This window comes from Bubalus kerabau, chromosome 6 (assembly GCF_029407905.1).
Source record: "Bubalus kerabau isolate K-KA32 ecotype Philippines breed swamp buffalo chromosome 6, PCC_UOA_SB_1v2, whole genome shotgun sequence".
NCBI lineage: Eukaryota > Metazoa > Chordata > Mammalia > Artiodactyla > Bovidae > Bubalus > Bubalus kerabau.
In genome coordinates, this window is record NC_073629.1 from 121,210,154 (window position 1) to 121,237,950 (window position 27,797).

General features: G+C 59.4%; 1 protein-coding gene across 3 annotated transcripts; it reads left to right on the top strand.

Moving 5' to 3' along the window:
• The first annotated feature begins 291 nt into the window (after window positions 1–291).
• Window positions 292–26,429, top strand: D2HGDH (D-2-hydroxyglutarate dehydrogenase). Of its 3 annotated transcripts, none has more exons than XM_055586658.1 (10): window positions 292–366; window positions 1,860–2,227; window positions 7,322–7,379; window positions 8,556–8,695; window positions 9,387–9,580; window positions 10,799–10,967; window positions 13,136–13,279; window positions 14,507–14,649; window positions 16,359–16,524; window positions 25,337–26,429. In XM_055586658.1, exons 2-10 carry the CDS (start codon window positions 1,870–1,872, stop codon window positions 25,594–25,596), a joined length of 1,632 nt encoding a protein of 543 aa, XP_055442633.1. In that variant the 5' UTR covers window positions 292–366; window positions 1,860–1,869; the 3' UTR covers window positions 25,597–26,429. The 3 variants fall into 3 exon arrangements, with proteins under 3 accessions (XP_055442633.1, XP_055442634.1, XP_055442632.1); XM_055586659.1 differs by having other exon boundaries at window positions 347–370; XM_055586657.1 differs by lacking the exon at window positions 292–366 and adding an exon at window positions 381–863.
• The last annotated feature ends 1,368 nt before the right edge of the window (window positions 26,430–27,797 follow it).

Genomic DNA, 27,797 nt, shown 5'->3' on the forward strand with positions numbered 1-27,797 from the left:
CACGGTCCTCTGGGGACCCCTTAGGAGGACAGAATTACGCTCTGGGGTCAGGCGGGATGTACACGTGGCCAGTCCTCGTGGGAGGGGTGGGAGGGTGTGCAGGGACCACGCTAGACGGTGCCAACGCGACTCAAGGCCAGCTGTCCTCGCGGGGGAAGCTGGATGAAGCCGGACATCAAGGGGAAAGGGGCGGGGCTGTTGATGGGCGGAGTCGGGCAGAGGGCGGGGCAGTGGAGGTAGACGGAGCCAACAACAGGGGCGGGGCCTGGGTGGGGGGGGGTCCCCGAGGGCTTCCGGCGCAAGCGCAGTCCCGCCCGCCCCGCCCACTTTCCGCGGCGGCGCGAAGCCTGCGGCGGGGACGCGGACGTGAGTGCGTGCGCGCGGCCGCTCGGGGTCTTGGCGGAGGGGCTGAGGGCCGCGGGCTGGGGGCGGCGGAGGCGCGCGGTCGCGGGCGGGGCCCTCGGATCCCACCGCCCGGGCCTATCCGGTCACGCGGTCGCGCAGGCTGCGCGCCCCGGGCCCTCCGGACGAGCCTGGGTGACTCTTCATGCCCGGGGCGCCGGCGCTTGGTCGTCGCCCCCTGGCTGGGGCGGCCGTTCCTGGTCCCCTGTGGCCCTCGGTGGTCCCCTAACGGCCGTGACCCCAGGCGCCCGGCCCCCGGCGGGAGTCCGGCCCCGAGCTCGCTGCTTACCTGCCCTGCGCAGCCCTGAACAGGCGGGGTTGGCCTCCGCGCCTCCTTTAAGCCTCACCCCCACTGGTGCAGCGCTTCCAGGCACCCAGGGGCTCTGATCGTGTCCTCAAGGTCACTTGGAGGTGTGACCCCGCCGAGGGCGCTCGAGCCGCCCAGGTGGTCTGAGCGCCAGGTGAGCTGGAAGCAACCAGAACACCGGTGCGCCACCCCGCTCCCCTCCCCGGGGGTTGCCTGGCGAGTTGCGCACTCCCGGGCTCCCAGGACGGGGGCCCAGAGGAGCTTCCCTCTGTCCCCCGCTTTTTGTGAACTTGTAGCATATCCACAAACATAAGATTTATTATTTTAACCACTTGTTCCCTGGTGGCTCTGTCGTAAAGAATCCACCTGTACATTCAGGAGACGCTGGTTCACTCCCGGGGTCAGGAAGATTCCAGGGGGAAGGAAATGGCAACCCTCTCAAGTGTTCTTGCCTGGGCAATCCTAGGGACAGAGGAGCCTGGCTGGCTACAGTCATGGGGTCGCAGGGTCGGCGCCACTGAGCGATTAAACCACGTGTGTGTGTGTGTGTGTGTGTGTGTGCGCGCGCGCGCGCGCGCGTCCGACTCTGCGACCCCAGTCCATGAGCTATATAGCCTACCGGGCTCTTCTGTCCATGGAATTCTCCAGGCAAGAATACTGGAGCCAGTTGCCATTTCCTTCTCCAAAGGGTCTTCCTGACCCAGGGATTGAACCCACGTTTTTTGCATCTCCTGCATTTGCAGGTGGGCTCTTTACTAGCTGAGCCACCAGGGGAATGGCATCTGTCCCTCATAGCACCTTAACTGCTTGTTCCTTGTGAAGGAAGAGGGGCTGAGAGGGAGACGTGGTTGTTGCAGATGTTAAAGCTAACACGGGTGGGGGTGGGGGTGGCCTCTGCCAGGGGTGTGCGTCTTGTGACTTTTCAGGGTTACTCCTGCCGGGGGCTGTGCTGCGTCAGCTGAAGGCCTCGTGTCCCTTGTGCCCACCTAGCCCACTTCTTCCGGGTGGTCCAAACCTCACTCTGCCACCGCAGCTGTGGAAGCCACTGTGGCCTGGGGCCCTGCTGAGCTGTCTCCCCACCTTGCAGGTGCTCCCTTTGTATCAGCTCCGTGCTGTTCCAGAGTCATAGGTCCGACCACTTACTTTGTAGGGCAGGAGTGATGATGCCCCATCTGGTGCCCCGGTGGCCTGCGTGGCTCTTATGTTGGCGGGCAGCCTGCATTCAGGGAGCCTCCGTGAGACAGAGGATGTGGCCAGGGCCGTCCAGGATCCCTGGGCTGGGCGGCCCGCGATGGGCCTGGGGCACCAGCCCCCTGGTTCCACGAGGCAGCTGCTCGGCCTCCTCCCGCGCTCCTGAGGTGACGCTGACCCCGGACCGCTACCCTGTGCGGCGGCTGCCCTTCTCTGTGGTGTCTGAGGACGACCTGGCCGCCCTGGAGCGAGTCGTCCCTGGCAGGGTCATCACAGACCCGGAGGAGCTTGAGCCTCCCAACGTGGACTGGCTGAGGACAGTCCGAGGTGAGTGAGGGTCTGTTCACAGTTCATGCTTGGGGTGGGCAGGGTTGAGGAACAGCCTGGGATTCCATGTGGCCAGTGGTGAGCACTGGGTGCAGGAGCTCTGGGCAGCGTCACAGACGCTTTTCTGATGCAGGACATCTGCAAATTAAGATAAAACAGCTGACCGCCCCCCTGCCCCCCCAGCTGCTCTGAGGGGTGTGTGTGTGTGTTAACTACTACTCACTTCCTCGCAAGGCATCAGTTCAGTTCAGTTCAGTCGTGTCTGACTCTTTGTGACCCCATGGACTGCAGCACACCTGCCTCTCTGTCCATCACCAGCTCCAAGTTTACTCAGACTTATGTTCGTTGAGTCGGTGATGCCATCCAACCATCTCATCCTCTGTCGTCCCCTTCTCTTCCCGCCTTCAATCTTTCCCAGCATCAGGGTCGTTTCTAATGAGTCAGTTCTTCGCATCAGGTGGCCAGAGTATCGGAGTTTCAGCTTCAGCATCAGTCCTTCCAATGAATATTCAGGACTGATCTCCTTTAGGATGGACTGGTGGATCTCCTTGCAGTTCAAGGGACTGTCAAGAGTCTTCTCCAACACCACAGTTCAAAAGCATCAATTCTTTGGTGCTCAGCTTTCTTTATAGTTCAACTTTCATATCTGTACATGACCACTGGAAAAACCATAGCCTTGACTAGACGGACCTTTGTTGGCAAAGTAATATTTGCTTTTTAATATGCTGTCTAGGTTGGTCATAGCTTTTCTCACAAGAAGCAAACGTCATTTAATTTCATGGCTGCAGCCCAACGCCTGGACTAATATATAACAAGGAACCGCAAACTGGGCTCAATCAACTCCTCTCTGTTCTCAGGTGTGGGTAGGGCTCCCTCTAGTGGAGGGTCCCTCCTGCCTCTTCCAGCTCCTGGGGCTCCAGGTGATCTTGGCTTGTGACAACATTTTCCAGTCTTTGTCCCTCCTCACACAGCCTCTCCCTGTGTTTCCCTCTCTGTTCTCTTATGAGGTCACCTGTCCTTGGATTGGGGTACCACCCTCATCAGGATGATCTCAAGTTTAGGTCCTTAACTACATCTGTAAGGAGCCTTTCTCCAAGGAAGGTCACGTTCGTGGGTTCTGCAGGGTGGGGTGTGTACACGTCTTTTGGGGGGCCTGTTGTCCCCTCTGCAGCTCGCTTGGGCAGGATGTGGGCCCTGCAAGATGGCCTGGCTGCCCACACTCCCCACAGCAGCTTGGAGATTCTCCTTCTGGACCCAGCTTGCCTTCCTGATAGCAGGTTTCCTAAGGCCCTGTGTTGTCTTCCCTGGTGCTCAGATGGTAAAGAATCTGCCTGCAATGCAGGAAACCCAGGTTCGATCCCTGGGTCAGGAAGATCCCCTGGAGAAGGGAATGGCAACCTACTCCAGTATTCTTACTTGGAAAAGCCCATCATGGACAGAGGAGCCTGGCGGGCTACAGTCCATGGGGTCACAAAGAGTCGGACACAACTGAGCGGCTAAGACTTTCAGTTTTGTGTTGTCTCTTGAAGTGATTTCAGAGATAACATGACCTACTTAGTTACAAAAACCAACAGTGTTTTTGCTGCATGTTAAGAAGATATGCAAGAGAGTTCCATAAAAACATCTATTTCTGCTTTATTGACTATGCCAAAGCCTTTGACTGTGTGGATCACAATAAACTAGAAAATTCTGAAGGAGATGGGAATACCAGATCACCTGACCTGCCTCTTGAGAAACCTGTATGCAGGTCAGGAAGCAACAGTTAGAACTGGACATGGAACAACAGACTGGTTCCAAATAGGAAAAGGAGTACATCAAGGCTGTATATTGTCACCCTGCTTATTTAACTTATATGCCGAGTACACCATGAGAAACACTGGGCTGGAAGAAGCACAAGCTGGAACCAAGATTGCCAGGAGAAATATCAATAACCTCAGACATGCAGATGATACCACCCTTATGGCAGAAAGTGAAGAGGAACTCAAAAGCTTCTTGATGAAAGTGCAAGTGGAGAGTGAAAAAGTTGGCTTAAAGCTCAACATTCAGAAAACGAAGATCATGGCATCTGGTCCCATCACTTCATGGGAAATAGATGGGGAAACAGTGGAAACAGTGTCAGACTTTATTTTTTTGGGCTCCAAAATCACTGCTGATGGTGACTGCAGCCATGAAATTAAAAGACGCTTACTCCTTGAAAGGAAAGTTATGACCAACCTAGAAAGCATATTCAAAAGCAGAGACATTACTTTGCCAACAAAGGTCCGTCTAATCAAAGCTGTGGTTTTTCCAGTGGTCAAGTATGGATGTGAGAGTTGGACTGTGAAGAAAGCTGAGCGCCAAAGAATTGATGCTTTTGAACTGTGGTGTTGGAGAAGACTCTTGAGAGTCCCTTGGCCTGCAAAGAGATCCAACCAGTCCATTCTGAAGGAGATCAGTCCTGGGTATTCTTTGGAAGGAATGATGCTACCTCATGCAAAGAGTTGACTCATTGGAAAAGACTCTGATGCTGGGAGGGATTGGGGACAGGAGGAGAAGGGGACGACAGAGGATGAGATGGCTGGATGGCATCACTGACTCGATGGACGTGAGTCTGAGTGAACTTCGGGAGTTGGTGATGGACAGGGAGGCCTGGTGTGCTGCGATTCATGGGGTTGCAAAGAGTTGGACATGACTGAGCAACTGAACTGAACTGAACTGAAGAAGATATGGAAGACAAGCTGTTTACAACACGATGACATGTTTAAGCCTGAAATGCCAGACACGCTGTGTGTCCAGGTCCTCAGGCTGGGCCTGGAGCCAGCACAGTCCAGACTGAAGGCGAGCCCTGGAGGGTGTGCTGGGCTCTTGGCTCAGACACGGTGGGGGCCGTGCTGGTGGTAGGAAAGTTGAGTGAGGCTCCAGATCAGAGTGCAGCATCAGGAGCAAGTGGAATTGGGGTGTAGGCGCAGATAACTGGCCGGTCCTGACCTGTGGGGAGGGTGGAGGCAGTGGACGCCCTTCTACTGGGCATCTCTACTAGGGTGCCCTTGAGGAAGGTGCCCAGGCCTGCCCTGCCCTCAGAGGCAGCCCCACCGCGCCCTCAGGGGCAGCCCTGCCCCGCCTAGAGCCCCCTGCCGAGTGCAGGGCAACGTGGTGTCTCTGATACCGAGACAGGAGGGAGGTCCCTGAGGAATGTGGGGGCCCACAGTCCCATGGGCAATGTGGATGCTGGGCACAGCTTGTTCTGCGGGCCACTTGGCTCGAAGAGGTGACTTGAGTCCTGGAGCAGAAAGTCTCCATGGCCTGACCAGCAGGCTCCTGCCAAGGGCGGGGCAGGAGGTGTCAGCTCTGCAAGGTCCCGTGAAAGCAGACCCGAGGCCGTGTGTGTTGACCCCGAGGTGTGTGCGCTGACCCCAAGGCGGTGTGCGCTGACCCTGAATGGTGGGTGCTGACCCCAAGGTGCTGTGCGCTGACCCCGAGTGGTGTGCGCTGACCTCCAGGCAGTGTGCGCTGACCTCCAGGCAGTGTGCGCTGGCCCCGAGGTGGTGTGGGCTGACCCCGAGTGGTGTGTGCTGACCTTGAGATCTCTGGACATGGACTTGACTGGGGGACCAAGAGCCAGGAGCACTGCTGTGTTTGTGTGTGGGATGAGGGTGCCTGGATGAGGCCCTGGGGTGAGGAGGGTGCCTCCCGTTCCTCAAGCCCAGAGGCGCCTTGAGTGAGAGAGGGGGCTGCAGGGGAAGCAGAGCAGAGGCAGGAAGGCTCAGCAGCGGTGGGGGCAGCTGTTCCAGGGACAGTGGGCAGACGGCTGACAGAGAGGACAGGGGGCAGACAGCCTCCGGGAGGGCCTGCAGGGGGAGGGTCCACTGAAGTTAGGCCCTTGGAGCCCTGGGGATGCTCCTGGCAGGTGGCGGGCAGGATGAGGAGGGCTGGATCAAGGGTGGCCCGCCTGTGAGCACAGCAGGGTGTTCAGAGGGGGAGGGAGGCTGCAGTGGGGGGTGGGGTGGGGGGTGATGGTGGTGGTGGTACCCCAACCCTGTGCGGCTGGCCCTTCTGCCTGTCCCCTTGCCACCCTCTCCAGGCTGGACGTTCCTTCCCTCCCGTCCTGGGAGCTTCCCCAGAGTTGGCCTCTGATGACTTCTGCTCTGGGCTTTGCTCTCTTTGTAGCCTCCCCTTATTAACACATTGGACCATTTTCTTATCCTTTTCCCCATTAGAAAGGTAACTCCATGGGGCGGGAGAACTTTGTTTTTCTCTCTGTGCCTGTGCCTGGGCACACGGTGGGAGCTCAGATGCTGAGAAACACGAGTGAATGAAACCGAGAGGAGCCTCGCGGGCGACCAGGGTCCCTGGACTGTGCTGTCCTGAAGGGCCTGGAGGCCTGACAGCCAACCGCCTGGCAGACACAGTTCATTTGATGAAAAGCAAGTGAGAAATGGCTTTCATAATAAGAAAATAAGCTAGAGACTACAGCCCGATCTCAGAGCACCGTAAAAGTCAGTGATGCACAGCCTCCTGTCCTCCTGCAGCCTCTTAGCTGCTTAAAGCACTTTCCGCAAAACTGAGAGTGTAGAGAGAAACTTGATTGTCTTCTAGGCAGTGGTCAGGAATGCCGACAGATAAGGCCGTGACTGGGCATCAAATAACTTGTGATAACCAAGGACTGAGAGCGCACAGCCTGCGCTGCTGTGGACAGATGGCCAAGATGATAAACACACGAGGTGGGGAAGGCCCCTTCCTGGAGCAGGAGGTGGGTTCATGAGTGCGGGTGAATGGGTGCATTTGGAAGTTTCCGCCCAGAGGACAGACTCGGGTGAGGATGACCCACAGACGCTGAAGCTCATGGGTGTCGTCGGCTCGCAGGGCGCCAGATGTTCACGTGGCCTCAGGTGTCCCCACACGACACAGGTTCCTTCCCGGGGAAACCCAGTCACTTGCAGTGGAGAGGACTCCAGGCCCCTGCTGCTGAGGTCCCCGGGCCCAGCTCCAGCCCACGGGCTGCCCCGGGCGGGCCCTCCTCCTCAGGGAATCGGACTCTAGGCCTGGAGGCTGGCGGGCGAGCTTCCCCGGGAGGCGGGACACCCCTCCTGGGTGACCGTGGCTTCTGTCCCACAGGTTCCAGCAAGGTGCTGCTGAGGCCGCGGACGACCCAGGAGGTGGCACACATCCTCAGGTAGGCGCCCTGCCCGCCCCACTCCCTCGTCACCAGCGCGGGACAGAGAGCACGAGGACCCCGCTGCCACGCAGGCGGGCCCGGGAGGGCAGGGCGACGGGAGGGAGGGCCGAGCAGGGGACGGCGGGGCCGAGCATGCTGAGCGGAGCCGCGGCCTCCAGGGGGCGCCGGGCAGCCTCGATGCCCAGGGCAGCGGTGGGCACAGGCCTTTTCTTGAAAAACGCTTGCTTTGAGGTTTTCAATCCCTGCACGCTCGTGTTTACTATAGAAAAATTGGAAAACATAGAAAGCCATAAAGAAGAAAAAATTGCAAAAGCAAAATTTTCCTCTCCAAGTGTAACCGCTGATGACATTTTGGTTTGTCAGCTCAGCGCTTTCCTGCATGTGTGTGGGTTGTTAAGCATCATCACATTATACCTCCCGCGTCACAGTCTTTCCCTTCCACGTGGCAATGCCCGCGGTCTGATTCCTATTCCACGCCACTGTCGATGCGTGGAAGGTGAGTGCCTGAGAGTGCCCTGTCCCCGCTGCCCTGTGGAGGTGTATGCAGGGCCCCAGGACACCTGGCGCTGCTCCGTTTGAGCTTTGGCTGGAGGCTGGCTGCCTGGCAGGTGGCTCACGTGACACAGGTGGGCAGCCTGCCCCTCGGGGTGGGCGCCCCAGCGTGCAGATCCTGACCCATCAGGGCCCGGTCTCTTCAGGTCCTTGCTCGGTAGGAGGCTGGCTGGGGATGAGGTGCTGCTGGCGACTCTGACCTGGCTCTGAAGGGCAATGGGCAGGGGAGGGGTGGGCAGCCCAGGATAAAGGGGAGCAGAGACGTGGGGTCGGGGCAGGAGGGGCCCTGAGTGCCCAGGGCTGCAGCTGTCGAGGTGAACAGGCAGGGCGGCAGTGGGTGCTCTGTCTGCGCTCAGAGGAGCAGCCTTGGGGTGGCCCTGGCCTCGTCCGTGACCTGGGAAGGCCATGGCCGCCTGCTCCCCCTGCGGTTTGTGGGGTCACTTGCCCTTCAGACTCCCGTCGTGTGTGGGGACGGAGGGGGCACCCCCTCGAGGCTGTGGCAGGAAGTGGCCTGGCTCAGTGGCGGGAGAGGCTGGGGTCTCACGGCCCTGATGGCGTCCCCCCAGGGTGCTGGCGTGGGAGTCGGAGAGGGCCCTGACCCTGGTCCTTGGTGTGTCCCAGGTACTGTCACGAGCGGAACCTGGCTGTGAACCCACAGGGGGGCAACACAGGCATGGTGGGCGGCAGCACACCGGTCTTCGACGAGATCATCCTGTCCACCGCCCTCATGAACCAGGTCCTCAGCTTTCATGATGTGTCGGGTAAGGCCGGCTGCCCCCGGGACTTCCCTCTTGGCCGCCAGGCTGGGCTGGGGTGAGGGGGGCCCGGGCCCGGGGTGGGGGGACGAGCAGCCACCCCTCTGCCTTAGCCAGTCGCCCAGGCCCCTTGGCCCTTGGGGTGCCTTACACCTGGATGTGAGCTGTTCTGTGGCCCCTCCCGGCCACACCGACCCTTCCCGAGGCCTGCGGGGCGTATACGGGGCTCCACGGTTGTGAAGCTCCAGGCCCCGCAGCTGTGTAGGTGCCTCTCGGGCAGGACCCCTGGGCCGAGCATGCTCTCTGTCCAGGGCGCCTGGACACTGGGGGGCTGGGCAGAGCCCCAGGCTCCACCCACTTGATGCCAGCAGCATCTCCAACCCAGATTGTCTCCAGACTTGTCACGTGTCCCCTGGGGCAGAATCCCACCTGCAGTTGAGGGCCCTAGCCTTGTAGGAACCCCTCTTCACCGCTCCCTTGAGTGAGCCTGTGTGTGTGAGCCCTGTTCCCCCGATGTGGCCTCACTGGCCTTTCCTCTTTTCTCATAAAAGCATTTTCTGGGGGAGGGATGGGGCACACCCGTTTTCCTCCTTGCCCTGGTTTCTGGGCGGACGGATGCCCCTCCTGGGCTTTTTGGCCTGCTGGGCCCCCTGGGCTGAGCCTGAGGGCCCCTACGGGGGCTCTGCTTGCTCGGCAGGGGTCCTGGTCTGCCAGGCGGGGTGTGTTTTGGAGGCCCTGAGCCAGTACGTGGAGGAGCGGGGCTTCGTCATGCCTTTGGACCTCGGGGCGAAGGGCAGCTGCCACATCGGGGGGAATGTGGCCACCAACGCAGGCGGCCTGCGGTTCCTGCGATATGGCTCCCTGCGGGGGATGGTCCTGGGCCTGGAAGTGGTGAGCTGGGGACACTTGCTGCCGGGCGCTGGCCCTGCTTCCGGGGACCTGGCTGCACCTGCTCCCGTTCCTGGGTTGGTCCTAGGGGGCTGTCCTTTCCCAGTGGTCGGCATGCAAGGTCTCTGGTGAGACCCCCTGGCTCAGGGGTCAGGTGCACCCTTGCTGCCATGCACGGGCACCCGGGGTGCTGCAGGGCCAGCTCTGGTGCCACCCTCTTGGGCCTCAGGTGGGCAAGGAGGCCACCTCGGGGTGCGGCCTGATCTCCACTGGGCCCCACCTGGGCCGTGGGGGTTACACGCAGCACCCCGCTCTCCAGCTTCCCACGAGGCGATAACGCACCTCCTGCCCCCACAAAAGGCTGCTGTGGGAGCTGTGGCCCTGAACAGGTTCCCGGACTGTGGCATTCCACCTGCCGGCTTTCCGGAGGCTCGTGCCCGGAGGAGCCTGGTCAGGCCTCCATCTCGGCTCCAGGGGTTCTCTAAAGCCCGGACCCTATGTTTACCCAAGGAGGGGCCACTTCTGTCTGATGAATCGCACGGTTCCTGTGGCTTTGTTCTCTGGCTGCGGGTTGTTTTTATTGCAAGTCTCTTGCAGGCTTTTGCGAGTTGTTTCACTAAGCTTTTGACTAAATTCACCGAACAAGAGTCAAACGGGATTAGAGAGCTTGACTGAGGTGCCTGTGGATGAGGAGTGCAGGGATGGGGGCACTGGTGCACTGCCCTTCCCTGCCTTCCTGCGCCCCGGGTGCTCCCTGCTCCACCCAGGTGCTCCGCGCTCCACCTGAGGTGCTCTGTGCTCCGCCTGGGTGCTCCCTGCTCCACCCAGGTGCTCCATGCTCCACCCTGGGTGCTGCCTGCTCCACCCAACGTGCTCTGTGCTCTGCCTGGGTGCTCCCTGCTCCAGCCAGGTGCTCTATGTTCCACCCTGGGTGCCTGGCTCCACCCCGGGTGCTCCCTGCTCTACCTGAGGTGCTCTGTGCTCTGCTCAGGTGCTCCCTGCTCTACCCGAGGTGCTCCCCGCTCCATCTGGGTGTTCCCCACTCAATCCAAAGTGCTCCCTGCTCCACCCAAGGTGCTCCCTGCTCCATCCCGAGTGCTCCCCACTCCACCCTGGGTGCTCCCTCATCCCCGTCCTCTGCCCCGGGGCTCGCTCTCAGGGTGCACAGGGTGGGTTGGCCTCCCCAGGGCAGCGTGGGGCCAGTGCTGATGCTGTCTCTAGGTGCTGGCCGACGGAACCGTCCTGAACTGCCTCACGTCTCTGCGGAAGGACAACACGGGCTATGACCTGAAGCAGCTCTTCATTGGGTCGGAGGGCACCCTGGGGGTCATCACGGCCGTGTCCGTTCTGTGTCCGCCCAAGCCCAGCGCCGTGAACGTGGCCTTCCTCGGTAGGCGCCCTCTGCCAGCCTCTGGGGGAGTCTTGGGTGGCACTGCCTGCAGCCCCGCGGGCCGCCCCTCCCGCTCCTCCCGCCTGTCCCTCTCCCCACGGCCCGGGGCCTGGCCTTGGTGCCAAGGTGGGGTCTGGGCCGGGCACGCTTTATTCTGTAAAAGGACTGGGGCTTCCTGTGTCTCATCCACCCGGTGTTTGTTATTCTTAAATAACAGCTTATGCTGTAGGGTAAAGACCAAAAGGAAGTAAAACCAAAAGAAGATAAATCAGGAGAGCCGGGTTTGATCCCTGGGTTGGGACGATCCGCTGGAGGAGGGCATGGCAACCCACTCCAGTGTTCTTGCCTGGAGGATCCCAGGGACAGAGGAGCCTGGCGGGCTGCGGTCCCTGGGGTCACACAGCGTTGGATGTGTGTGACTTTCAGTGAAAGACACTGAATGACTTTCATTCCCTTTCACTCACTCATGCCATAAGGTTCGCAGGGAAGCAGTGTTTGGTGCCAGGTCCAGGGCTGCGTCTGTTCATCTCGGGGCCGTTAGTCCACCTGGTGGGGCCAGTGGCTCACCACTGTCTCTGCAAGTGCGTCAGGGTCCCCTCCAGCGGCGCAGCTTCTCAACTCCCCTGCCCCGGGGTCCCCCCTCCAGTGGCGCGGCTTCTCGACTCACCTGCCCCGGGGCCCCCCCCTCCAGCGGCGCGGCTTCTCGACTCCCCTGCCCCGGGGCCCCCCCCTCCAGCGGCACGGCTTCTCGACTCCCCTGCCCCGGGGCCCCCCCCTCCAGCGGCACGGCTTCTCAACTCCCCTGCCCCGGGGCCCCCCCCTCCAGCGGCACGGCTTCTCGACTCCCCTGCCCCGGGGCCCCCCCATCCAGCGGCATGGCTTCTCGACTCCCCTGCCCCGGGGCCCCCCCTCCAGCCGCGTGGCTTCTCGACTCCCCTGGCCCGGGCACCCCCCTCCAGCCGCCCGGCTGACTCCCCTGCCCCGAGGCCCGCGTGCGTGCTCCCTGTGCCCCTCCTCCCCTGCCGCCATCCACCGGCGCCAGGCTCTGGGCCCTGCAGCCTTGTCGTCCTGATTCCGTCCGTCTTTCCCTTCCATCGTGCTGGTCATCACTGTAATTCCACGTTTGCCCTCCTGCGTCGGGCTTTCCCGGCCCCGCGCTGTGAACACATCCTGGTTGCTCCGTCACGGACGCCTGGGGCTGTGAGTCCCTGTTGAGTCCATGTGAGTCCATGTGAGTCTGTCTGGAACGTCTCCCTCCTCCCCTTTCCCGGAAGGCGGCCCCGGTGTCTGGTCTCCCATCGTGTGGGAGCGGCGCTCCTCACGGCTGCATGGTCAGCGGTGGCAGGTTGGCGTCCCCTGCAGCCGCCATGAGGGGGTGTTTCTCTTTCTTTGGCCAATGTAGAGATTTTCTCTTTTCCTTTGGTCTTTTATGGGTTCGGTGTGTCTCCTGTGAGAGTGCGTTTCTTTTTCTTTCTGGAACTTCCTAAACCCCCCACTTCCGGAACCTTCCCTCCACCCCGTCCTCAGCAGCTGCCCAGCCCTCTCTCCCCCCAGCACGGTGGTCAGACGCACGAGAGGACCTTTCAGGTGGTCGGTCTCCACGTGTCATAACCGTGTGGGTTTCCCTCCAGTCCGGCTCTGTGTTGTGTTCTGGAAGCTTTCCTCCGATTTGTCTCCAGTTCGCTCAGCTCTCTTTGCTGGGGTTCACAGGCCACCCCCAGCTGCTCCTTGGCCCCACAGAGTGGGTCCCACCCCCTGACCCTCCTCCCTGCCCTCTCCAGGACCCCTCAATGCCTCCTCATCCCTGCCGGGAAGGGCCGAGTGCACCCCTGTGCCCACCAGGTCTTCTTGGCCTGCCCTGCCTGCCTGCACACTGATGTCCCATGCTCCGCCTCGGGTGCCTGGCAGCCAGCCCCGGGTGCTGGGGCACCGTGGAGAGCTGGGGGCCGGGAAATGTGCCCTGAATGGCTTGCGGGGCCCGGGGTCTCATAGAGACAAGGCTGAGTTGCTTCCCGAGGGGCCGGTTTCTGGCTGCGTGTTTGTGACTTTCCAAGTGGCAGTTGGCCGGGCAGGTTGGTTTTGCTGCTTGAAGGGCGGCTCGGGTGGCCTGTGGCGAGGCCCCGTGCCTGCGTGCCAGTCTGCCTGTCCTCTCACCATGCCCGTTGCAGGCTGTCCGGGCTTTGCTGAAGTTCTACAGACCTTCCGCACCTGCAGGGTGATGCTGGGCGAGATCCTGTCTGCGTTCGAGTTCATGGACGCTGAGTGCATGAAGCTGGTCAGGCTCCACCTCGGTCTCTCCTGCCCCGTGCAAGGTACTGTCCCTGCCTGCCTGCGGGCAGCGCCCGCCTCACCTTTTGCACCGTTTGGCGTGTGGGCTGATGGAAGGTGCCAGGCCTCCAGCCCGTCCGTGGAGTGGAGGTGGCAGGGAGCGCGGCGGTTCCGGCGTCCCCGTCACTGTTGAGGACAGGGTTCTCCCTGAGGCCCCTTCCCCTGCAGAGCTGGGTCAGATGCTGGCAGTTGTGCTGGAGTCCCGGGGTCTCTGGAACAGCCAGACGCAGTCAGGACCCTCCGCCGGCTCCTCAGCTGGGAGAGTGTCCCCCTACAACGTGCCAGCCCCCAGAGCTCAGCCAGCTCGTTCCGACTGAGCCGACGAGCTCGTCACGCCTGGTTCTTGGGTCCTCACGCTGTGTGCGTCTGTGTGAACCCGCACAGCTGCAGGTGCTGGCGCCCTCGCTCCTGAGACTGACCAGAGGAAGTGGGCCTGGTCTCCCCCCAGGCTGCCCCCACGGAGCCGCAGCCCTCGGCAAGGGCACCGATTTTCCCCTTTCTGGAGGCTGCAAGTCCAGGACCAGGGCTCCACGGGGGCTGGGTGCTGGTGAGGGCCCCACGTGGTATCTTCTCTGTGTGTGAGGGTCTGGAAAAGTGGAGGGTCCCTTGGGGTGGGGGTGGGGAGGTCCCTGGGTGGGTGGGGAGTCTCTAATGGGATGGAGGGCCCCTGGGGGGTGTGGAGGGTCCCTGGAGGTGTTGACAGCCCCTGGGGGGTATGAAGGGCCCCTGGGGGGGCGTGGAGGGTCCCTGGATGGACAGAGGGCCCCAGGGGCCATGGAGGGTCCCTGAGGGTATTGGGGGTCCCTGGGGGTATTGAGGGTCCCTGAGGGTGTTGAGGGCCCCAGGAGGCGTGGAGGGCCTGGGGGGCGTGGAGGGTCCCTGGGGGTGTTGAGAGCCCCTGGATGCACAGAGGGCCCCCGGGGAGTCATCGACCACGGCAGGCACCACACCTCCGCTCACCCTGCGGTTTGATGAGAGGAGCCCCGTCCTCCACTGCACGATCCTGGCCCCAGCATTCCGGCTCTGCCGTGTCTCCGGGGGGCACTGTCTCTCTTACAGTGAAGGACCTGTCTTTTAGCCACAGTAGCTGGTGGCTGCTCTGTGGGTGACCCCAGCGCATTGGGAGGTGCTGGAGCCCCCTGGCCCCGGCCGTCCCACCCCGGCTTTCCCCTGACCGCCGCCCCCTGTTCACCCTGCCTCTGCTCTTCCAGAAAGCCCCTTCTACGTCCTCATTGAGACAGCGGGCTCTGGGCCGGGGCACGATGCCGAAAAGCTGGGCTGCTTCCTGGAGCAGGTGCTGGATTCGGGGCTGGTGACCGATGGGACCCTGGGCAGTGACGAGAGGAGGATCAAGGTGGGTGATGCCCCCCCCACCGCTAAAGTGAGAGGGGCTGCAGCTGGGGACCCGCCTGCCAGCCGCCTCACTAGAACACACTTGGTGTCAGGGCCTGTGGACGGGGGGCGGCTGGGCAGGGCATGGAGGGCTCCCTGGGAGGGGCTTCACCAGAGGGTGAGGAGGGTGGGCCTGGCATGGAGGAGGCCGCTGTCACCGTGCAGGCCTGGGAGCTGGGTAGCCACGGTCACCATCCAGGGGCCTGGGGCCTTAGGGGCTGCTACCCATCCTGTTCCCACCTGGCCCTCTGGTCTGGGTTCCCGGGAGGCCCTCACCTCCTGACCCGGGATTTCGGTCCTGCTCCCTGTCCACCACCTTCCTGTCAGCCACTCTGTCCACTCCTTCCTGTGAGGCTGGGCTTGCTGGGCTGAGTCCTGCGGGGATGAGGGGATGGGGGCTGAGTCCCGGGGGGATGGGGCCTGTGTCCTGGGGGGGATGGGGGCTGAGACCTGGGCTGTGTCCTCTCCCCATCAGGCCCAGTGCTGGGGCTTGCCTCCCACGCTTCCCTTGTTCCCCCCTAAACGCACCCTGTCAGTTGCCTGGGAATGAGGAATCGTTGGGCCTCGGGCCTGAGAGCCGGGCCCTGCCAGCTCCGGGCACACGGCCTGCGTCTTCTGATGGAGGGCCCAGCTCCAGCGGCCCTGGCTCCGTCTGGGTGCACCGAGCTCCAGGCTGCTGTGCGGGGCGGGCAGGGCCAGAGCGGGGCTCCTGGGCCGTCTGCCGGGGAAGGGGTCCCAGCCAGGGGTCACGCTGCCTGCCTCAGTGCCCTGTTCTCAAGCATTGGCGTCCGGGGGCCTGGCGGTGACACGGGGTGGGGGTTGGGGGCGCTTGAGCCTGGGTGGGTTGGGGAGCAGCGTTAGCTATGCAGGTGCACAGAGGTGTTGCAGACGGAACGTTCTAGAGAGGCTGGGTTTGGAGCTGTGGGCAAGGTGGGCGGATAAGGGGCCCGCAGCTCTGTGGCCGCGCCGGGATGTGAGGGCTTGAGGAGGCCGCACGGGGCGGGCGGGGCTGCCGGGCTCAGGCCAGGCATGTGGCCAGGCCCCAGGTACGGGAGGAGCATCAGGCCAGGATGATGGTCAGGGAGCCCAGGCGCGGGGATGGCACGACCCACAGTGCTGAGTGAGTGGGGAAACGCACACGCCTGCTGGGTGTCCCGTGCTGGCGAGGAACTGCTCCTTACTCAGGGGTGATTATTGCACTGTGGGCTTGTTTAAAAAGAAATGAAGAAAAGGATGTTTTCCCTTACCCAAAAAGCTGCCTCGCCTCGAGGTTTCCTGCGATGTGGAGGGGGGGCGTGGAGGATGGGGGGGACCAGACGGGACAAGCCCAGGGATGCCCTCCCGGGCCGTCTGTGACAGGACAGGACGTCGTGGGGTGCTGGGAAGGGTGCCAACCGTTCTGAGGTCCCCGCCTGTGTCCCCAAGCTCCCCCCGCCCGGCCAGTCCCGGGGTCACAGGGTCAGCGCTGATTGTCTCCAAGGGGCCCTGGGTGTCTGCCCTCAGGGGCCTGCCTGGCTGCATGTGGGGCCCCCGTCCAGTGTGGGTTCTCAGACGGAAGCCGCGCCCTTGTCACGGCGTGGGACGTTTTTGTCACCTGGGGGTTTCCTCCTGACCCGGGGGTCATCCTGCAGCTCTGCCTGCTCTGGGTAACAGTGCCCGTCCCCCCTCCAGATGCTGTGGGCGCTCAGGGAGAGGATCACCGAGGCCCTGAGCCGTGACGGCTACGTGTACAAGTACGACCTCTCGCTGCCCCTGGACCGGCTCTACGACCTCGTGGGCGACCTGCGTGCCCGGCTCGGCCCAAGCGCCAAGCGCGTGGTGGGCTACGGCCACCTGGGTGAGCACAGCCCGCGGGGTGGGGGGCATGCCTGGGGCGTCCCGGGAAGGCCTGCCCAGGAAGGCCCGCCCTGGGAGCGCGGGCTTGGGGCTTGGCTGGGGCGGGGGGCCGGCCTGATCACGGGGATCTCGTGTTTGAGGATGAGCTCTGACCCTGCCCTCCCTCCAGATGAAAGGGTCTTAAAACAGTTCCCGTCATTATTGTGTGCAGAAGAGTCACACTTATAAGTTATTGATTCACACGAAGGAGCAATTGCATCCTCCTCGATTTTCAGCAGCCTTTGGGACCGGGTGTCTCAAAGCCCCGTTGTTCACAGGTGTGAGGGTGACCTCTGCCTGGGGCCTCCGCTGTCCTTTCCGTAAGGTGGGCTCAGTTCCGCCTCCTGGGACCGTGTGGGGGGCCCTGAATGCGTCACGTGGTGGAATTCCACTCTGGAAATTGAGCGCGATTGCTGATTTGCTGAATGCTCTTTTTGCGTCTGCTCAGGTGCCAGGCTCCGGTTTCCCGTTGACCCCTGGGGCTCATCTCTCTGACCTGGGGGCAAGTGGGTCTGTGTGTCCGGGTCAGCCCAGCGTGGCCGAGACCCTTCTGTGTCTTGTCTGACCCCGTTTACTGACCCTGCGGAGGAGCTCCTCCGTCCCGCCCTGTCTGGTTCCCTTTGTCTGTGCAGGCTGGAGGTTGGTCTCAGAGTCATAAAGCGACCTGGGGGTCATCTCTAGAAGCATCTGCCAGGTTGGAATTACCTCCTCTTTGAACGTTTAGTAGCTTGCAGGTGAAGGTACTTGGGCCTGAAGTTTTTGTGGGTGATTTTTTTTGAGGAGATTGACTACAAAGCACTTTCTTTCATAACTACAGGACTCTCCCAGCTTACCTGTCCTTCAGAATTGACTTTGTTCATTTTTTTTCTGGCCTTTTGTCTGTCTCTTCTAAGATCCTGAGTGTCCTGGCATTGTGTTGTTCTTATTATCCTTTGTGCCGTGGCCAGCACTTGCGGAGGGGGACTGTCTAAGTCCGGATTTGGATTGTTTCTTATCTCTGTACAACCTGAAGGTTGTGAGTTCAGTTTTATTTGGGACTGTACCGAGAGCTCTAGGCAGGGAGTGGGCTCTCGGACGGTGCAGAGGAGGGGAGGGGGCAGGAGAGCAGCCAGGATACGTCAGAGCGTCGTGCTGGGGCCAGAAAAGCCCGTGTAGTCAAACATCACAGTGTTGCTGCTCCTCACAAAGCCGGGCGTGCCAAGGCGGTGACCTCAGTGCTTTCTGTGCGTGGGAGACGCGGGTGTCTGGGCTGGAGATCATTCGTTCTACGTGGCTCTCACCGGTCCCAGGCCAGCGTGCGTCCTGGTTTCCGCGCAGGGTGGTGGGCGCAGGGGCTGACGGCCGGGCCCTCGTAACTGGAAGAGAGGGGACGGCCCTGTCCACACCTCTGTCTCTCTTGTTCAGGTGTTTATCGATTTTGCAGTCTCTTCAGAGAGTCAGCACTGGGCCTTGCTGGTCTTTTCCGTTGTGGGTTTTCTGTTTGGTGCTTTTCTTGCTATTTCTTCTCCACCTTCCGGCATCACCACTGCTTTTCTGACTTTATAATGAAACACGTAGCTCATTGATTTTCAGCCTTTCTGCTCTTCAGTGTGTTTAAATTTCCCTCCATGTCAGCACACAGGTGGTGTTTGCTGGTTTTAAAAAGTACCTGTTTCTTGCCTCCTCAGACTTGGCAGCATCCAGGAGCGCCTGCAGGACTCACGAGGGCCAGACCCGGCTCCAGGCCCTTGTGTCCTGTGACCGAGGCGCTGGCCCTGCATGCCCGGTACTTCAGCCCGCTCTGGGCGTCTGCTCCCCTGGGCACTCGATGCCACCCCTCTACAGAGGAGTGGGTCGGGGACGGCCGGGTGCCTCCCTCTGTCCCGTCTCTGCCACTGCCCGGGTGCTTCCCGTGTCTGAGGGCACTCTCGTCATCTTTCAGTTCTGAATGCTTTCTGATTTCCCTCATCATTGCTTCTTTGACCCGCAAGGTGGGCAGAACTGTGTATTTTAACTTCTAAACATGCGGGACTTTTCCATCCACTTGAAGGCTGTGGGCTTGCTGTTGGCCATGCGGTGGACAGAGGACTGAGTGGAGCACGCCGCTGGTGGAAGTGTGGTCCCTGCCTGGGGCGCTGCCAGTCTCCCTAGCTGTTTGCCAGGTGCTGGGAGCAGACCCTCCGGATCCAGTCTGCCCTCTGCGCTGCTGGCGGCCGGAGTCCGCCTAACTGTCAGCTGCCGAGTGAGCCCCCCACCCTGAAGTAAGGGTGGGCCCCCTTCTCCTGGTGCCTCGGCTGCTTCTGAAGGTGGAGCCTGGGCTGTCAGTTCGACGCCTAGAGCTCGGCCTCTATGCACCAGTGCCAGACCGAATCTAAGAGGCAGAGTTTGGGGCGAAGTAATAAAAAATAGATGTATTGCTCTGCCAGACAGGGGTGACACGGGCCTCCTGCCCCCAGACTGTGTCCCAGGCTGGGAGGGTCTGCTGAGGAGTTTATGGGGACGGTGCAGGGAGGGTTGATGATTGATAAGGACCAGGGTGTGAGCAGGGCCTGCACTCCCCTAGCTGGTGGATGATAAGGAGCAGGGTGTGAGCCGGGCCTGCATTCCTTTAGCCTGGCCTCAGGTGTCTCCTGAGCGTCTCCAGATTAGCAAACTGGGATCCTCTGTGGAAGGAAGACCCTGACAGCTTCCACTTAAAGGGGCGCTTAGTTCTGTAAAGCTCAAAGTTACTGTCATATGTGTCCCTTGAGGTGCAGCTGAAACCACGTACCTCAGATTGGGACGTGAACCCATGTGGTGGGGGCAGGGACTTGAACCCAGCCAAAATCCATGGTCTTTTTCTTGTTTTTTTAAATTTTTTTCATGTGTGCTATGTGACTTTTGGGTTTCCCCATTGGCTCAGCGGTAAAGAGTCCCCCTGCAGTGCAGGAGTGGCAGGAGCCACAGGTTCCATCCCTGGGTTGGGAAGATCCCCTGGAGGATGGCCTGGTAACCCACTCCAGTATTCTCGCCTGGAGAATCCCAGGGACAGAGGAGCGAGCTAAATATAGTCCATGGAGTCGCAAAGAGTCGGACATGAGTGAGCAGCTAAGCATGCAACATGCGTGTGATGTTTAAAAGCTATTGATTTACTCTGGGCTGTGCTAGGTCTTCACTGCCGTGTGGGCTTTCGCCAGGTGTGGGGAGTGGGCTTCTCACTGCAGTGGCTTTTCTTGTTGCCGAGCACAACTCCAAGGGCGCCTCTAGAGCATACGGGCTCAGGAGCTGCGGTCCTTAGTTGCCCTGCGGTGTGTGGAATCCTCTGGGACCGGGGATCAAGCCCACGTCCCCTGCGTTTGCAGGCAGAGTCTTAATCGCTGGACCGCTGGGAAGTCTACCCATGGTCTTTTAACTAAGATCGCACACCTGGTCTCAGGACTTAATGACGCTCAGGTTCTTGATGCCTCGTTGCAGAAAGGATTCAGTGAGAGACAAAACGGTCGGTAAGAAGCGGGTTCATTTAGAGACGGACACACTGCAGTGTGGGCCACCTCAGAAGGGGAGAGCCCGCATCTGTGGGGCAGCCAGTGTGTATTAGGTGAGCAATTTCATAAGCTAACGAGTGGGAGGATTATTCCAGCTGTTTTGGGGGAGAGGCAGAGGTTTCCAGGAATTGGATCACGGCTGACTTCTTGGTCTCTGTGGGTTGCCCTTGGACCTGTCATGCTGGTGGACGAGTGCTGATGTCTTACGATGACGTGTACTGAGGCCCAAGGTCTAGTGGAGGCTGACTCGTAGTTATCTTGGGCCCATCTGACTCTGATCGTTCCAGGCCATCTCATTGTTTTAAAGGTCGTGCCCGTGCCCTGCCCCTGCCGCTCTATTGTTCTTGCCTGCTCCTCCCTGTCTCTGCACCCCTCCCCTCCCTGGTTAGCAACTGTTCCAGCCTTCCCTTTGGAGCTCAGGGAAGGTCATGGAGGCTGAACTGAGAGACCCCACAAGGTCCTGCTCAGTTTCAGGTAGTTCGACTTGTAGGGCATTTTAGCAAAGAACAGTACCTCTTTGGAGACAGCATGGATGAAGGAAGAGGACGGACGTGCGGGGGCAAATTGTGGGAAGGTTTATAAACACGCAGGAAACTGGTGGACAAGAGTCTCATGTAGGCCAAGCCTGGCGCTGTCCCGGGTGGCGACCCTGCCCTTGCCTCGGGCACCTTTACACGCTCTCGTCCTGCTTCCAGGTGGATGGAGGGCAGGGGGCTATTCTGTGTCTCTTTCTTCTCAGTTGCCTTCAGCTCAAAATAATCCTTATGCCAAAGTGGCCTGTTTTGAGGTGGCATGTTTTGCTGCCCTTCATTTACAGAGATTTTACAGTGACCTGGATTGGTCTCACTTTGGGCCTTCTATTTGTCCCCCATTTCTTCTATTTTTTTTTACTCTGATTTGTTAACCTTCTTTGCTAACAAAGGTCTATTTAATCAAAGCTATGGTTTTTCCAGTAGTCATGTATGGATGTGAGAGTTGAACTATAAAGAAAGCTGAGCGCCAAAGAATTGATGCTTTTGAACTGTGGTCTTGGAGAAGACTCTTACAAGTCCCCTTGGACTGCAAGGAGATCCAACCAGTCCATCCTAAAGGAGATCAGTCCTGGGTGTTCTTTGGAAGGAATGATGCTAAAGCTGAAACTCCAGTACTTTGGACACCTCATGCAAAGAGTTGACTCATTGGAAAAGACTATGATGCTGGGAAAGACTGAGGGCAGGAGGAGAAGGGGACGACAGAGGATGACATGGTTGGATGGCATCACTGACTCGATGGACATGAGTTTGAGTGAACTCCGGGAGTTGGTGAAGGACAGGGAGGCCTGGAGTGCTGCAGTCCATGGGGTTGCAAAGAGTTGGATACGACTGAATGACTGAACTGAACTGAACTGAAGTACCTTCTTTTGGTTGGTGTTTTATCTCATAGAGTTTGTTTCCATTTACTGACAGGACATTATGCCCATCTGGTCCTTCAGCAGGGTGGTGGCGCTGTTGTTGCTTGGTTGTGTCCGACTCTTTGTGACCCTCTGGACTGTAGCATGCCAGACTTGTCTGTCCTCCACTGTTTTCTGGACTTTGCTTAAATGTGTTTAAGCCGCGTCGGGCATCACCGACAGAACGGAGGCACGGCCCCAACCCCCTGTCTTTGTCCCACAGGCACGGACCCGGGATGAAGGAGTTAGCCTTGTGATTCTGACTTGTTTTTTCCTCTCCTCGGCTGAGTTGACTGAAAAGGAATGCTAAGGTGCTTATTGTTCTTGAGAGGAGCATGAGAAGGCACAAAGCCTTCTGCAGCTGTGCTCAGAAAATATTTCATAAAGCTAGTCATTGACATTTGTTCAAGGACTTTTACAAAAGAGTGTTCCAGGATGAGCACATAGGCCGCAGCTTGAGGCCATGGGAGGGATTGCTATCTGAAGCCTATTTGTGAGGAGAATGTTTATGGTAAAGGAATTTACTGAATTTAGGGCTTAGAAATAATTACAATAGTTAGAAGTTAAAGATTTAAGGAATGTTGTAATGTTAGCATATTTTACTATAGCTTATAGAGGTTAGGAATTTTAGAGATACTATAGCTAGAAGCCTTTTTAAGAGATAGTGAGCTCAGGATGTTAGGGGCAAACAAGATTTACAAAGATAAGAAATAAACTAAGGAATGTAGTATGAGTTACAATGTAATCACAAGTTAACTATAGGACACATTAGAGGAGGTAGATAATAGATGGTAAAGCTGATTCCTAGAGAATCGCTGAAGCAGGAACTCTGTTTGAAGGGCAACAATGATTTATGGAGATAATAAATCTGGGTGAGGGGGAACTGAAAATGTCAAACCTCTGATCTAATGCTTTTGTAAAAGTATGAAAGAGAATCTTAAACTTGAAATAAACAGGCAGTCCAAGAAAACTGAGAGGCTGTCTCGTTTCTCACCAACACCGCTCACCCCTTCAGGTTGAATCCCTGGCTGCTGGAGCTGGACTCCAGCACAAATTCATGTGTTTGAGTTGGTGATGCTATCTAACCACCTCATCCTCTGTCGCCCCCTCTCCTCCTGCCCTCAGTCTTTCCCAGCATCATAGTCTTTTCCAATGAGTCAACTCTTCTCATCAGGTGGCCAAAGTACTGGAGTTTCAGCTTCAGCATCAGTCCTTCCAATGAATATTCAGGACTGATTTCCTTTAGGATGGACTGGTTGGATCTCCTCGCAGTCCCAGGGACTCGTAAGAGTCTTTTCCAGCAGCACAGTTTGAAAGCATCAGCTCTTCAGCGCTCAGTTTTCTTGATGGTGCAGCTCTGCCGTGTGTACATGAGACTGGGAAAACCAGAGCTGTGACTGCAGGGACGTTTGCCAGCAAAGTGGTCTCTGATCCCATACACTGTCTATACGTGTCATCACTTCCTTCCAAGGAGCAAGCATCTTTTAATTTCATGGCTGCAGTCACCATCTGCAGGGATTCTGGAGCCCCCCAAAATAAAATCTGTCACTGTTTCCACTTTTTCCCCTCTATTGGCCATGAAGTGATGGAACCGGATGCCATGATCTTATTGAGTTTCAAGCCACTTTTTCAGTCTCCTCTTGGACCCTCATCAAGAGGCTCTTTAGTTCCTCTTCACTTTCTGCCATCAGAATGGTATCATCTATATATCTGAGGTTGTTGATATTTCTTCTGGCAAAGTTATCAGGGTGGTCCTACCTTAAAAGAGTTGGAGATTAATCAGTATCATGATCCTCTTCCCAAGCAGTGTGGCGACCTTTGTGTCAGCCTGGCTGGGCTGCGTGCCCAGATGCTTGGTCAGACGTCAGTCTGGATATTGTTGTGAAGATAGTTTTAAGATGAGGTTAGCATTTATCCACAGACCTTGAGTAAAGCAGGTCACCCTCCCATGTGGGAGGGTCTCGCCTGATCAGCTGAAGGCCTGGGCCACAGGACACGGACATCCCCAACGGAAGAGGCCTTTGGACCGGAGCTGCAGCCTCAGCTCGTCTCTGGGTGTCCACCTGCTGGTCGGCCCTGCGGATGCTGGGCTAACCACGTCCCCACAGTCATCTGGGCCAGTTCCTTACAGTCAGCTCTCTGTCCCCCACCCCTGGACACCACTGCTCCCCTGAGACCCTGGCCGGTCGTCGGAGCAGGGAGCCTGGGGCCCTGCCCCTTGGGTGCCGTCACCCGCTCCTGGTCGCTGTGTTTGGAGTGTGTCCCAGCGCCGTGACGCTCCCAGCCCTGGACAGCGCTGCTCCCCTGAGAGCCTGGGCCTGGGCCTGCCCCTTGGGTGCCGTCACCCGCTCCAGGTCGCTGTGTCTAGAGCGTGCCACGGTGCCGTGGCATCCCAGCCCTGGTGGCGGTGCTGTTGTTACTGCCGTGTGAGCCCATGTCTGACCAGACTCACCCACACTGTGGGCCCGTCTGTGGCCTGGTGTCACAGCCCTGCCTTTGGAGCGTCCTGTAGTCTGGGAGGGCAGGTGGCCGCATGCCATGGGTTTTATGAGCCTGTTCTTCAGTGGCTTCTCCGCAGTGAGCTCTGAGACTCTGGTCTGACAGCCCCGTTCTCTGCAGCGTGCAGGCGTCGCTGACTGCTGTTGGCAGGTGGCTGGGGGCCAGCGGTGCTCCACGGAGAGAAGTGCGCTCCTTGATCTGTCCTTGGTCCTGAGGTTCCTTGGCTTTTCTCAGCGTTGTCTGGGTGGGTCAGTGTCTGTCAGCTGGAGTCCGTGGGCTCTGCTTTCGGACACCGCTCCCCCACTGTCCCTGTGGATACTGTCTCCCTGCCCCCCGAGCATCCCCCGTGGGCTCACGGCACGGCCCGTCTCTCCCATCCATGGGCCCAGATCTCTGCGTGCTTGTCTGCTTTCCATTCCGCTACATCTCTCTCTCCTCGTTGACATTTCAGTGACCATCTTTTTCGTTTCTAGAAGATTGAACTGGATATTTAAAAGCTTTCTCTGGTCTGTGTTTTATATTTTTTTGCTCATATTTTTTTAAACACATGAACCATTTATTTTCTCTTTTTGGAAATCACTGGATCACAGGTCTTCGTGGGTCTTGGTCATCATGGTTTCCCTTCTGTGTGTTTGTAATTTTTGTCTTAGGCTTTGTGTGGTGTGTGTGTGTCTTAGGCTTTTATCTGTGGGGATTATTGGAGGCTGAGTTGGAGGTAATTTGCTTGCACAAGGAGTGGGGAGGGCCCTGGGGCCGTGTGGATCCCCCAGGCCCCTGCAGGGGGTGTAGATGAGTATCACAGGAGCCCAGCTTCTCTCTCTGCAGTGCTTCCCTTGTTTTCAGAGCCTTCACCCCGGGTGTGCTGTGGGAACCACGTTTGGTGGGAGAGGGGTCCCTGGTTTGCTCCCTACGTTTGACAGACGTGCATGGAGGAGGGGGCATAAGAAGTCCCAGGTCATAGGGTCAGTGGTCCAAGGTCACTGGGTCAGAGGCTGCAGGTCACCCGGTCAGAGGCCTCCTGGGTGCTGGGGGACCTGGCCTCAGTGGTCCAGCTGGGCTCATGCAGGTTGGGCGGATGTTTGTCCGTCTCAGGCGGGGGCCCTCGGGGAGGGTGGTCTGTGCGGGTGGGGTGGGGGGCTGCGGAGAACTCGGAGACAAACGTGTGTTCGGCCAGGGGCGCTGCGACCCCCGGAGGAGGGAAGTGACCACTCCCGGGTCAGCGGCCAGTGGTGTGAAGGGCGGCGGGGTGGGGCTGGGGGATCTTGGGAGTGGGGGCCTCCGGCAGGAGAGGGCCTCAAGGGGCAGAGGAGGCCCTGCTGACCTGCGCATCCCTGCCCCTCCAGGGGACGGGAACCTGCACCTCAACGTGACGGCCGAGACCTTCAGTGCGTCCCTGCTGGGTGCCCTGGAGCCCTACGTGTATGAGTGGACGGCGGGGCAGCGGGGCAGTGTCAGCGCTGAGCACGGCCTGGGCTTCAAGAAGAAGGATGTCCTCGGCTACAGCAAGCCCCCTGAGGCGCTGCAGCTCATGAGGCAGCTCAAGGCCCTCCTGGACCCCAAGGGCATCCTGAACCCCTACAAGACGCTGCCCACCCACGCCTGATGGCCCTCTGCAGCCAGACTGGGGGCCTCCATCCGGTTTTGGTGTTGCCCATGGGGTGGGCCTGCAGAGCCTGCAGCAGGCTGGATGACTGGCTGCTTGGTCCAGGGGGCTGGAGCTGGCCCCGTGAAGCCCAGGGCATGTGGCTCTCTTGGCAGGAGTGTTCTGGAGCCCTGCTGTTCTATTGGGTGGACAGAGAGCTGTCCGTCCACTATGCCTGCCCGCTGGACAGACACTCCATCCCTCTGGAGGTCCTGGACAGGCTGGGTGGGCACATGGTTCTGCCCACTCAGGGTCAACCAGGTCACCCCTGCTTGCCTGTGGCCTGTGGGATCCTGCCTTGTGGGGTACATCCCTGAGAGGGCAGTCGTCCCACTGGCCACCCCACTCGGTACAAGCCTCTGAGGGGCCCCGGGCAGAGGGGATGAACTCCACATGGGTAATGGGGCACTGAGGTGGGTCCATTTGCACTCTGACCAGCAGAGATGAGACATCGGGCACTTTCTGGATGACAGCTGGTTCCCTTTGAGCCAGAGGAACAGGCGTGCCCACCCTGGGTATGTCGCTTCCCTGTTTGCTAGAAGGCCCAGTGGTTCAGAGGCCAGCCACTCGTTTCTTGCACTTGCTGTGATGTGTCCATGGAGATGTCTTTCCGGTTCTGCTCTGACCACAAAAGTCAGTAGTGCCGGGTGAGAAGCTCCACCAGCCACAGGCATCCTGTCACCCCGAGCGGGTGCTCCCCTGGGGCAGCTGTTGGGGCTTGGAGACGGTCTGAGAGGCTGCACTTGCCTTCTTTCTGGTGCCGTGAGCTTCCAATAAAAGTGTAATTAACCAGCGTCCTCTCCTCCCTTTTGTTCCTAGGAAAGTGGCCTCACAAGCTGGGTGAAGGGCCTGTGTACTGCGTTCTTGAGCGCTGGAAATTCAGGGCCCTGGGGCCTGACCACCTGTGTGTGGGGGCATCCCTGCGCTGGCCGCTGGCCCCACGCCATATCCCCCGTCCCCCACTGTGTGACTGGGAGGCCCGCCTCATCGGGCCCCTGAGGTGTGGCCTCTCGTGGCTTCCTAACGTTGCCAGAGGTGGTCAGGTCCTGTGTGCAGTGTGCAGTGGGGGCCGTTGTGGTGCAGAGAGACCTCCTGTAAGAAGTGTTAGGACTCAGCAAGTTTATTTTAGAGAATTAAAGTAAAATGCATGAATTATTAGAAGGCTTAACACTTGGAGGCATTTTCTGCTACAGTAGCAGTGGGGCTTTGAGAAGGTGGCTTAGTGACTGGGCTGGGAGGGAGCAAATGGCTTAGTGACTGGGCTGGGAGGGAGCAAATGGCAGGGGAAACCCCTGCTTCCTTGCAGAACAAAGCTGGCCTGCCCGAATGTCAAAAAGTGAAGCGGCCACCACTGGCCCTGCAGTTTGCCACTGGGACTCATCCTGCAGTGTTGACCTGTGTACACACACACGGCACACGAGCGCACGCAACGCACAAGCACGCACACGGCTCATGGGCACACATGGCGATGGGCCATGCCCCCAGGCCAGGCACGGAGCGCTGTGTGCAGCTGGGGTCAGTCAGCGGCTGGTCACTGGCCGTGCGCCTGTTGAGGAGGAAGCGAGTGTGGCCCTTGAGGCCCTTGGGGAGAGGAGGGGACGGAGGGCAGCTCACTGCTGCTTCCAAGAAAGGACACGGACCCTTGGACGCCAGTTCCAACAGAACCTTCCTGCGTGGAGACCGTGGCGGGGACTCACTTTGCAGAGGGTCTGGAGGTGGGGTCCGGTGTGGGAGAGATGTCATTGTCTATACTTCGAGAGGCTTTGCCTTCTTTTTCTGCTGGGAGCAGGTGCAGTCGTATCAAACCTGGATGTCCCAGGCACAGGCTGACTCGGGTCCCGCAGCTCCACTGGGCTGGATGGCTGAGTCAGCCCTGGGCTACAGCCTGCCCTCAGCTGGCTCCGAAGGGGCTACGAGCCTGGCCCCCAGTGCCACGGCTGGCTGGAGGCCCCCTGCTTGGCCAGGGCCCCCTGGCTATGGAAGGGGTGCATCCTTGGGGAGATGGGTGTTCTCCTTGGGGGGGGTCTTGGCTCAGCAGGACTTCAGGGCACAGGCCAGGGGCCCGTGTCCAGGCCCCATGCTGGCCCGGGAGGGTGTCAGGTCACCTGTGAGAGCCTTCCTGGACTGGGGACTCTGGGCCATCCGGGGGCTCTGGGGCCTTC

Excerpts from the sequence above, each read along its gene's own strand:
- D2HGDH (XM_055586658.1), top strand. The coding sequence starts at position 1,870 with ATGATGCCCCATCTGGTGCCCCGGTGGCCTGCGTGGCTCTTATGTTGG. Across the intron at positions 10,968-13,135 it reads CGTGAACGTGGCCTTCCTCG|GCTGTCCGGGCTTTGCTGAA; the intron begins GTAGGCGCCCTC and ends TGCCCGTTGCAG. Across the intron at positions 14,650-16,358 it reads GTGACGAGAGGAGGATCAAG|ATGCTGTGGGCGCTCAGGGA; the intron begins GTGGGTGATGCC and ends TCCCCCCTCCAG.